General features: G+C 40.0%; 2 protein-coding genes across 2 annotated transcripts in view; both read left to right on the top strand.

Moving 5' to 3' along the window:
* LOC138020988 (vacuolar protein sorting-associated protein 35-like) overlaps positions 1 to 8,128 on the top strand; it is a 30,884-nt gene extending 22,756 nt beyond the window's left edge. Inside the window, 3 exon segments of the mRNA XM_068867867.1 lie at positions 196 to 435; positions 931 to 1,074; positions 1,396 to 8,128. Coding sequence (XP_068723968.1) covers positions 196 to 435; positions 931 to 1,074; positions 1,396 to 1,575 — 564 coding nt within the window. The 3' untranslated portion in view covers positions 1,576 to 8,128.
* LOC138019466 (uncharacterized) lies at positions 6,337 to 8,128 on the top strand. Its single transcript, XM_068866261.1, has one exon. The coding sequence runs from the start codon at positions 6,337 to 6,339 to the stop codon at positions 7,189 to 7,191; it is 855 nt and encodes a 284-aa protein (XP_068722362.1). The 3' UTR covers positions 7,192 to 8,128.
* Positions 8,129 to 12,079: the final 3,951 nt, after the last annotated feature.

Below are 12,079 nucleotides of genomic sequence, written 5' to 3'. Positions count from 1 at the left end.
AAAATAGATTGAAAAAGATCCTCATAGGGCACGAGGATGTGTTCTCTCACCTGATAGTCTCTTTTATATTGGTAGTTTTCACGTGACGTCATCGCCGCCATTTTGGTGGACGAAAACAATTGTACATTGCAGTATTGTTATCTGTGTCTCCAGAGATTGGCTGCAAGCCACCTATACTGGTTCTGTCTCTTCCAGGCATTTGCTCTATACGAAGACGAGATTAGTGATTCAAAAGCCCAATTAGCCGCAATCACCCTCATTATCGGCACATTTGAGCAGATGAGCTGTTTTGGTGAGGAGAATCACGAACCTTTACGCACGCAGTGCGCTCTGGCTGCTTCTAAGCTACTCAGGAAACCAGATCAGTGCAGAGCGGTAGTAGTATGTTCACACCTGTTTTGGTCTGGAAAAAGTCGAGAGGCGGAAGGTGGAGAGGTGAGAGCTACTAAATCATCTTTGATCAAACCTGTTTTCAGTAAGAAAGGCTCGCCTTTTTCGAGTTACGTCTTTCTAAGTCTGAGATGTTGTCTACAGTTTGTAGGCCTTCATGATTGTACGTGGAGGGTCGATCCATTTTGAGTCGCGTTGTTATGTCAGCCACGATTTGACCCGGAATCGCTGTTGAAAGAACCTTCAAGAAAATAATCTGGAAGCATGGTTGTAGCCATATTTGAAAGTTACCTGGAAGGCGACATTTTCCTCAAAGTAATTTATGAGCTTTTCAATCGCGTAAATTGAATTTTGTGTCAAACTAGATTTTACCAGAAATCAAATATACTTCGTTTACTTTAAAACACGAGCAGTCACCTCTGGACCAATATGGGCCATAAATCTTGGAAAACCCTTCCCCACGCAATGTCTTTACCTTGGGTTTACACATGATCTTTTAGATTCCTATGATTGTTTTTCTATGATTTGATCTTCCTTTAGTGCCGTGACAGTAAGCGAGTCACTGAATGTTTGAAGAAGGCTGTGCGAATCGCCAGCCAGTGTATGGATAGCACCATTCAAGTGCAGCTGTTTGTTGAAGTCCTAAATCGCTACCTTTACTACTTTGAAAAGAAAGCTGACACGGTAAGATGACTTAAATCCCGCAATTTCAACTTTTTCCCACTTTGATCTCTTAAAACGTCAACATCCTTAGAAAATGTTGAAATTTAGCCCATTACCCCATTTAGTCCTTGTAACTCAAAATAAATTAACATCACCTTTATCAAAACTTTCTGTATTTTTTACATACATGTATAACCAAGGAAATCGATCTAAACATTTTACTTTTATTGCTTTGAATTATTCGCTTCCAGTCCAAGAGTAATCTTTAAATGTGTTCGCGATGCGCAGCTAGAACTTTCAATTGTTTCACATAGTTCTTTCCGTCCTTCTTTTCCAAAACAGGTCACAGTTACTGTTATCAATCAGCTACTCGAAAAAATTCGTCAAGATTTTCCAGGTTTGGAGGAGACTGCGGAAACAGAGTTAAGTAGAAAACAATTTGAAAACACGATCAGTCACGTACAACTGAAGAAAGAGTCGCCCGAGGAGGGTTCACCTTCATATGAAGAGATAAAAATATGATACTTATGTCCTGTTATATAATCTTAAGATTACCTTGCATTGGTGAAATGAATGTCGTACCGCGGAGCTATTAGTGATTTTTAACAGTATATGAAGCGCAGAAGAAAGTTTATTGTTCTGTGAAGGAACAACCATCGCGAGTTTTCCGACATGTCTTCTAGTGTAGGCGCATTTGGGTGTCGAAATTTTTTTTCCAGCTACTTAACCTTGTAACGGAAAACTTGGTGTCGTGGGCATATTTTTACTCTTATCTATAAAATCGTTTAGGACTGTTCAGGACATTGAAGACACCGATTATTTGTTGATCGTTGTCTTGTGAGGCTGTTAGAGTGTTTCACCCACATGAGCAGTGTCTGTTCTGGTTTCCGAAACAGTATTTGCATAGAATTGGCCACTCCAAAAATTTCGGGGAGACTGGAGCGAGAGTAGCATTGTGGGATTGTTCGGGTAGACATGTAGCACAATGTAGTACATGGTTGAATTCATCTTCGTCCAAATCGAGACGACAACGCTAATGCACGGACGCTGTGCAACTTACATAGGAAATGGTTACTATGAAAGGGTATTTACAGCGAGGCGTAAGAACGTGATTTTTGAATATTGTAGTATATTTTGAGGAGGCCAAAGAGAGTTTATTTTCCCGGGGGGCAGGGGGAGGGGAGGGGAGGGGAGGGGAAGGGGGTTTATTTCGGACGGAACTGTCGTCACGTCATGTTTAAACACCACGGCGACGTTGACAACAGTGAGAACACCACAAACAAGTTAAATGAACATAAACAACAACTCTGCACGTGCGTGTTACATCTTAGTAAATTTCTTTGATGTTCTCGCCCTAACGATGGCGTAAAATGGCCTTATTTCAAAACTAGGTGAAGGAGGAATGCAGCCGACGAGAAATTTTCAATTATTTCTCCTTGTATCCACCTCGTTTATACTTCTTTTTCCTCGCGGGGCGCGAAGTTTTATCTTAAGATGGTGTTTTCAGTCATAGTCTTCGTCGTCGTTCTGGCTTTAAGCGTCTTATTCTCTTTGCGTACTGACGTCATGGCGATACTAACCTCTTACTAACCGCCCGAGGGCCGTACTGGGGAATATCATCATCATCATCATCATCATGTCGTGACAGGACGGACTGAGCGCAGCGAGGTCGGTGCAAAAACGACCAAGGGCCAATATTCCCAGTACGGTCCCGAGCAAGTGAGGTTAGTAAGTTGTTTCTTATATGGCATCGTTTCTTTGAGCGATCGGACACTTATTCGCTTGTTGAATGTTCGTAATATTCGTCGTCCATTATCGAACTTTGAACGGTAACCTTTTACATGAAAAACTAAATTCCGCTTGCTATAATTGCATCGTTATGATAAAAGAAAAGGAAATTCCGCTTTTTGTAAAACTTTTTGTGTTTCGCCCAACTTGAATTTCCCGGGAGAGAATGCGGAACGGACCGTTTCCATGGTAAAATCCCGAGCGAAAACTAGCCAATCAGAGTGCTCCATTTAGCCTGAGAATTGCCAATCTCGTACCCAGAGTCCGCTTTTCTTTTGTTCAACACCAAGAACCCGGACTCTGGCCACTTCCAAGGCAGGAAGTCCGCAAATCACGGACTTCCGGCTCGTCTTTGCACGATCAGAAATTTGAAACAACAGTGGTTGTCAACGGTTACAAAAATAGATCTTCACTACGACTTCGCATAAGTTGGAAGTGGCCAGAGTCCGTGTTCTTGGTGCTGACCAAAAGAAAAGCGGACTCAAGGGAGGAGATTGGAGAATTGCTTGCCATATAATAAGGGTTAGGGTTAAACATGAAGACGCACTATAACAGGGGTGGCTTCACGCCCTGCTTTTGTTCGAATTCATTCAAGCGCGACTGATTAATTATCCAAGATGGTGATCAACAAACAGCAACACATATACGGAAGCCCTAAAAGATATTTCCAGCGCGAGAAAAAGGGACTGGAGATTTAAAACAGGAACGACAGATAACATTTCATGACATTTTACGGACACATCGCCATAAGGGGCTTTTTTATTGCACAAATTATCACATAGAGCTCGGTTGCATCTTACATCTATTAACTATGGTTGCATCCACGATCATTAGCATGTACCGAAAGGTGCCGTTACACTGTTCAATTTTTCGTGCAACTTGTCTTGCAACGCCATTTCTACAAACGTTCTCACATTACGAAGCAAGTTGTTTTATGGGTGTTACACTGAGCAACGTTTCATGGAACATTTTCATTGGCTGGTGCCGCAGACCATGGCGACACAAGTTGGAGGACAGATTTTACACTGCGCAATGCTTAAAAAATTCGTTGCAACCATTGCTTAAGGTAGAACTCAATTCTACGTTCTGCAACTGGTCTCTGCAACTGGTCTCGCAACGTTTTTGGCCGTTGCAAGGTACGTTACATCGGGCAATGATTCGTGCAACTTGTTTCGCAATGGTGTTGCGAGACAAGTTGCACGAAGAATTGCACAGTGTAACAGCGCCTTAATTAAGACACTCCACCTTTTATAGTGCGCCTTCGTGTTTAATATATGGAAAAGTAAATATGAAATTGGAATCCTTTTAAGACTCCAGGAGCGCTTACCATTTGAATGGAATTTTCGGAAATTCCGGAGAGAATTCAAATGGAACGGTTCATCCCGGTGGATTGTTTTCGAAAAAAAGGTAATACCTTTCGAGGTATTCCCTTTTTCTCGCTTTGACCGGAATGCCCGGAAATTTCTGTACCATTTGCCCACAATTACAATTGCCAGAGAAAATAGACCGTTTCATTTGTTTTTCAACCGGAACAACCTGTTTTTCTGGCAAATGATACGGCCCATTCCCATTTCTTTTTCTAAGTACAGAACATGCAGTACCATTTGTGGAAACATTCTCACCGAAATTTTCATTCAAATGGTGAACGCTCCAGGTGTTCCCTTTATTCACATAGAGTTTTTGTATTTAGTTTCGTAGCTGGAAAACAGCCATTAAATTGAATTAGAGTATTCACATTTGCAGTTGTGAACGTACCAGTCTTAGAAATTTAAAAAATGTGCGCTATACCAATGAAATGAATTACGCGTGTAAATGCCGAGATGCGATTACTGGAATAAATCTCATGTTTTTAGTACGTATTTTGTGAGCGTTACAATTAGTCAAAGCGACGAAGAAAACAATTTTATGACTGCGGGTAAATTCAATCGTTAAGAAGTGTTTTTGTAGTTATTTAAATTTCAGTAACATTAATAATTCACGAGCCTAATAGCCTATCAAAACAGTGATAAAATGTCACTTGCATGAACTTTTAACCGGATAAAACACTCCTAATTAGAATTATATAAAGAACAGTAATGAGGCCCGACTTGTTTTTCTTGTATGGTAATGTGCTTCTCTTACAATATGAATCCGGGGGACACAGTTTTTCCGGAATGTTTTTGAAGCTCTTCAAAAAACTTGCAGCACGTGTTTTGTCGGGTCTAAAAACACGAGGCGAAGCCGACTGTTTTTAAACCCGATAAAAAACTGCTCGTTACGTAATGTACACGTAGGTATACATGTATACCCTGCCGTGGTAGACGGTCGAAGACAGCACGATGCGTTGAACGCGCGTGCAAAATTGCGTCGTATTTATGCGGCAAAAATAACCTTAAAGTTTGTTACGAGAGTCAGGATGAGGGTGCTGGAATCTCATGTATCAGCTAAATTCTCGCCTATTTTTCAGCTGTCAGTTAAATTTTTGGCCATTTGTCAGCGAACAGTTAAAAAACAAATCAACAATTCTCAGCTATCAGTTAAAAACACGTCGTTTCTCAGCTAACAGTTAAAATTTTGGCGGAACCTTATCTATCAGTTAACCCCATCCATATCCTCTTTGATTTGCATGTGTTCAATTCTCTTCTTCCGATATTATTTATTCTTGAATAGCATACCCTCGATGTAATGTTTGTACAGATGGCATTATTAATTGAAGCCGAATTCAAGTTTGTCTTCAATCCTCAGTATGCATATGCATTAATTCGCGAACTTTCTAGAAGTTTCCAATTCGAGCAGAGTGGGAAGCTTCACCTAGGCAATTGAGCTCGCCTTACTAGGTTTAAACTTGCCGTTTAAAACGTGTCTCAGCCAAATACCACTTTTGTTTTGCATTCACTCAAACTAATTGATTTTCAGTAATGTCTCTGCGTTATGGAGCTGACATTCTTAGTATAATGGAAGATAGCTTTTTATTTGCATGATAAAAGACTACTAAATATCTGCTTATTTTACTTCCGCAACAATTTTACGTGGGGTCGAACTTACGCTACTTCATCACTGAAGTTACTTTTAACGAGGAAAGGTTTTTCCTTTCAATAAAGCTGTTAAACGAGGCCTCGCTGTTGAAGTACTTTTTGGTCGACTTTACAGGTAGCGCGGGTTTCACTCCATGATCTGAAAGACATTTTTATTAGTTTCTTTTGGCGTCGTTAAAAAGGCTTTGTTTCACATTAATCCAGTCACCCTGTTGTGAAAAGCAACCATTTCCTCTTATTGTCAAGTTAAAAACTCGACAGCTGGCTGAAGCTTTATTTGGTTGGAATAAAGAGCAGAATATTAATTTGAGTCGATAATGTGTCATAAAATTCGCTCTTGATTGGCAGGGGTGTAAAGTAAGGAGGCTTTCTAAAAAGCGACTTCCATCGACAAAAGTTACACACTGGCGTGTTATTCGCATTCGATGGCTTGATATATTTTCGTATAAAACGTTTCATTTGTATATCGCGATCGGTGATTATGGGCTGCAGTCCCTCGCATGCTGTTATTATAAATTCGTCTCCTTCTCAAGAAACAATTTGTTTGCAGCCAAGAATCTACATGGTTTCTGAATCGACTTTGTGTCTTCTGCGAGATGTCGGAGAGTTGCGAGTTTATAATGTTGATGACAGAGACCCAAGTTGCGCGGTGGAAAAATTCCAGGGGGCCCAAGATCAGCTTCAAAATCCACTTCTTTTTCATCCTCAGCTTCGGCGGCGACAGCGAATGAATGCAGAAGAGTTACAATCGCTCGCGGGTGCGTCGAACGTCGGTGCGGAGATGGAGAATGATGAGAATACTGAGGAAAGTCTTGAATTCGTAGCTGCGATTGAGGAGAAGCGAGAAGACACTGACGACGAAAGTCACTTCAATCCAATAGCAAACACGGACGATGATCTTGCGTCCGAGACTGCGAGATCGCCAAATGCTCATTCGGTTACTGTTGAAGTTTACAGCTATAAAGTAAACGATGATAAAACGAGCAAGGCGGATGGCGATCCTATGGCAAAAGAAGTCACCGAGGCGACGAATTTAGACGCTTTGCCGAAAAGTGAGGACCACAGAGAAAATATCGATGCTGTTCGCAATTTCGCCATGGCGTCCGATGTAGAAGCAGACCAAAATCCTGGAAAGGTGTTCGAGGATTCGGCCCAAAAAGGCACAGCGATGCAAGATCAAGCTGCCGACTGTTGGATCGAATCAAATGAGCTGTTCGATTCTAATAATCCTACGACGAACTTTAAAAAGATGGATGTTGCCCCCAGCATTTTGAATTTGCAACAGAAAGCAACCGAAATCGAAGAAATATTAGCGACTGACAGTTGCAATGAATGATGTTTACCTTTAAGACCCAAGTGTGCTTGTCACCCGCTATTGTCTCTTTTTCAGCTACTATGTTTCGTCTGTTGTGCAGTTTTCCTGAAAGATGGCCCAGTGAAAAACCAAACCCCTTAAAACACAAGATACAAGAGCTGAAAAAAACTCTACAAAGACAAGACAAGAAATCTCCGCTTTGTAACTCAACCAAACAACGCGACGCGAAAAAAAGGCATCGCAAATCGTGAATTAGATTTCGCTTTGTGTGTACGGCAGACGGCAAACGTGAAACTGAAATTTGCGTTTTGCCAAAAATCAAAGAAACTGGTCTGATTTTAGCTCCCTTTTTTACCTGTTATCTACAAATGTCGCGCAACTTCTAAAACGAGAGAGAAAAGTTAGAATAAGACAATTTTGATGCGTTTATGACAAGCAACAACCTGCCGTTCGACATTTCCCGTTTCATTGAAGCGCGATGCTAAATCTCTCTTATATATCCGACTGTCAGCGACGCAGTTGTTTATGTTCAAGCTCTCTGTAGATCTCAGTTAAATCCTTTGCGAAGCAGACGGTCGGTAAGTCCAATAATACAATGTTGTGAAGATGAAATTACCACGCAAGAATTAATTAGTAGAGAAAAATATAGAACACCAAAGATGTAGTCTTCACGGCCTGGTGAGACATGTGTTAACAAGAGTTGACGCCGAGCTACATAAATTTTTTTTGACTCCTCCATTACACGTGTTTCACGTGTATCGTTGCGGACATTTGTGGGATCGCATGTGCTTAATTTAATAAGCTGAAATCCTGTGATGTTCCTTTTTAATTTTTCCAAACTAAAAAAAAAAAAAGAAAATTTACAGCTCTGACTATCAGTCTGGCGTGTTCTTTGAATTCTGGTTTAGGTGAGACTTAACGTTTTTATTAAAAGAAGGGTTATTTTTCTTAATAAAAACATTGTGATTCTTTCTTCATCTGCCAGCACCAGGGCACAGACGACAGACGGCGACTTGAAGTCGGCGGGATCGTTCCTCTTCTTTGCATGGAAGTGTTGGGCTCGCTTAACTCCTCTTTCAGATGCAGAAATTTCAGCCATCGGGCGGTGTAGTAGTAAGCCCGGCAATCGGGCGCTGTAAACGGCAACGACTTTGGCGAGGGTTTTGAGATGCTGTCAAAATTTAGCCACCCAGGCCAAGTTACCTCCAAGTGTACTCATACTATAGCAGATTACCGCAATTATACCCGAACTGTCTAATCTGCGTGTCGTTGTGTACAGCATGAACAGTTTCATTGTGCATCGAAGTCATTCAAAACGAGACATTCGAGTTCCTTGTCGTTAACACTACAAATCGCTTTGAAAATGAGGAGTTTTCAGCGAAAGTCGGTTTGTTTCTACAATCAATACTGATCGGATGTGGTTGATTATCATGAAAAAAACTTGTCGAAAGTACATTGGGTCATAGTGGGTGGAAAAAAAGAAAATAATATATCGATTTTTTTTAACATAAAAGATGAAAATTATGAGCAGGCATGTTGTTTCTTTTTTCATAGATATCCTGAATGGGAACTTGGAGTTTTCGTTTGCATTTAACAAATTTAAACAGCTGAAACGGCAAAGACCAAATATTAAAAACAATATTTTTTCTTCGTACGTATTTTGAGTATTCTTTCTTCATTGCATGTTGAACTTTTAATGATACAGGTGTGGTTCAAGTTTTACAATTTCGCGATTTCTGTGCTTTGAGTAAGTGATTCGACTGTAACAAAACTGTTACATTTTTTTTACCGAAAAGTAATTCGCGTGGTATTGCAGTTTAACAAATGGTTTTTAGAGAGGCCTAAACATCCTACGAATCGAATTAAAGAATCGCGTAATATAGCGTGAACGAGATGGTATAATGACGAAGTATGAGCAATGGCGTGAAATCAGTCATATTTATTACACTTTGCGTTGCCGTTATTTCCAGAAACGTTTTTGAGTAACGCAAAAACGCACTTGAAAACACAAAAGAAAACGACAACATTGTAGGCGGTGTTTTTGAAATGCAAGCTACCTTCTACATTCTTCTATCAAAGTTCTTGTTTATTACTGTTTTTTTACCGGACACAGGTAAGAACATACGAGAAAGAGTTTGGGAAGAGATATGCATATATGGTGGCCATAGCTAATACAATGAACAGACCCTAGCAATAAATCCGATAAGCTTGATCTCTAACTTTCACGGTTGCCTCGAAACGACCTAAACACGGAAGCATATAATAACAAGATCAGAAGACCACTAAATGTATTTTCAGTCCTTAAACTGTCGTATACTAGTATAGCATTGTATTCTCTCGTACCGTACGAGAGAACGTTATTAAGAATTTAGAATTGAAATATGATTTTTTTGAAAAAAAAAAAGGATCAGATTTCAATTCTTAATAAAGCGTCGAAATATCCGCTAGCTAGTCTCAAAGAAATGTGTTACTAGTTCATATCTTTTTTCGTGATCACATTGACTCTGAGATCACATTTCAGAAAATTATGTAAGTTCGTCACAAGTGCTTTCACCTGCATCTGCTGTTCAGATGCGATTTCGTTGATATTTGCATTTTTGAGTCTGCGTCATTGATTCCTTCCAATATTACAGAAATACATTTGTGTGGTCCTTTGAAGAGGTTTGTACATCATTTCATCAGTTGCAATCACTCTTACGTTTTCTCGGTCCTTTTTGATCGGGAATTAATGAAAATAGGCCGGAAATGGCCCTACAGTAAACGCACACTGCAGCAGACTTATTTCCCCTGTAAAATGTAAAATGTAAAAAAAATGTGAATGCTTTGTTTATGGTGCAGGTGCACGTAGCTATCAAGCTAGTTTACAGGCACCCCACTTTTAACAATGTGAAAGAAACAATTCAAAGTTAACAGAAACATTATTAAGAACCCCAACTGGCAGAAGGCAACCAGTTGGCCATTTACAGGTACCTGTACAGGTAGAAATTAAATTCAGAGTCAATTGACTCGCAAGTTGCATAGACAATAGAGAAAAAAGAAAAATAGCTTATTTTAAAATAAAAAACCGATTAAATTTTACAAAGAAGATAAAGGATAAAAGCAAATATTTTCCTCTGTTGAACGTAAGGCTTTAAATAATTATGGTGATCACCTTTGAAATCGGAGATGTATTTGGGAAACTTTTAAGTTAAATGCCCGCGGGTATTGACAAATCACCAAATAATAGCCAAATGTCTTGTCACTTACTTTAGAGGGCTCTTATCCTGTGTAGCTGACGGTATAAATTAACCAGCGGCGAAGCCGCGCGGAGAATGGGGAGAGGGGCTGTGAAATACCACAGCGCTCCTCCGCATTCTCCGCGCGGCTTGTGCCTCTCTCTCGTGCCAGCAACAGCTACGCACGCTTCAGGGTTGTATGTATTTTAGATTCTCGGTGGAAAGGATGCAATTTTTACCAAAGTTTTGGGTGAATTAAGTTTACCCTATGTGCATTTGTTTTGTGCAGCTTTATAAATAATCTTTTACTCAGCGAAGACTGGTGGTTTCCTTTTGGCGAGAAAGAACGTTTTTGCCTCTCGATGGAGAGGCTTGCTTCTGTGGCAAAGAGAGACCATGATAATTTCCTTCCCCATCATTTCATTTTGTCTAACTCGGAAGCTTAGCGACTAGTAAACGGTTCAGAGTGTACTGGTCGAGTTATAGTTGCGCGCGGGAGGTTGCAAAGTACGAAAGAAGCGTAAAAGTCGTTCGAGGCAACGGCCGAGTGGACTTCAGGTTCTTGAGTGCTTAGCATGCTATTCCCAATTGCAAATATATAGAGGATATTACATGGCCACGCGGGGATACGAATTTTATCTTCGAGTGCTGCGAGAGATACTTTCAGCACGAGAAGATAAAATTCGTATCCCCAAGCGGCCATGTAATGTTCTGTTTATTATATAGATATTGATGAAATGTCTAGATTTAAAACAACTTCTTTTATTCAGTTTCGACATGATGAAAAAGTGGTTGCCAACTGCTAAAACGCGCATGTTGTGTAACATGAAACAAGATATGAAAGTTATGAAAAACAAATCATGATAATGTCAAATTTTGCAATAAAAATGTTAATGTAGTAGAGAAGAATTATAATGAAGCACAAAAGTATCTTACAATGAAGAGAAAGCTCGCGTTTTATTGGCTAATCGTGTTGGTTACCATGACAACACCTATATCCTCACATCTGAAAGATAAAAATGATATGTTCACTGCGCGCAGTGAAGATATGATTTTTTAGTAAAAGGACAAATCCTGGTATTTCATCAATATCTATATAATAAAACTCGATAGTACACGCTGAACCGTTAACCGCCGAGTGGACTCCAGCTTCTTGAGTGCTTTGCAACTCTCAATTGCAAATATAACTCGATAGTACACGCTGAACCGTTAACTATTTCTTCACAACAAAAACAAAACATCTTGTGACAGTTCGTTGCATCGTAAATATCTTCTTTGAATGGCCCCTACTCATTAACTCGTCGAGCTTATGCTTGCAAATCGCTTTGTCGATGGCTCGGGCAAAATACCCTTTAACAAGTTAGGACGGTGCCTACTATTGTCATTGGGCATACGTTCTGCGCATCTCGAGATACTCGGGTTTCGTCTTGGTGATGCTTACTAATGCAGGGATATTTTTGCGCGGTTTAAAACTATGCAGGGAAAGTAGATCTTAGTTAATACTCTTGGTATCCAAAACGAAACTTTGGGGGTAACCATGCATTCTCTAGAGATAATTTTATAAGTTTCAATTTGGGAAAGAACGCCATACATTGCTTTGTATTTTAGAGCTTTTTACAAATATTAATTGTTCATGAATTATCTTTGAAAAATTCGTGGTTACCCCCAATTTTCTTCTTGGATTTCAATAACAC

This window comes from Montipora capricornis, chromosome 10, assembly GCF_036669925.1.
Source record: "Montipora capricornis isolate CH-2021 chromosome 10, ASM3666992v2, whole genome shotgun sequence".
Classification (NCBI taxonomy): domain Eukaryota; kingdom Metazoa; phylum Cnidaria; class Anthozoa; order Scleractinia; family Acroporidae; genus Montipora; species Montipora capricornis.
This window is presented reverse-complemented; position numbering and strand designations above follow the sequence as displayed.

Excerpts from the sequence above, each read along its gene's own strand:
- LOC138019466 (XM_068866261.1), top strand. The coding sequence starts at position 6,337 with ATGGGCTGCAGTCCCTCGCATGCTGTTATTATAAATTCGTCTCCTTCT.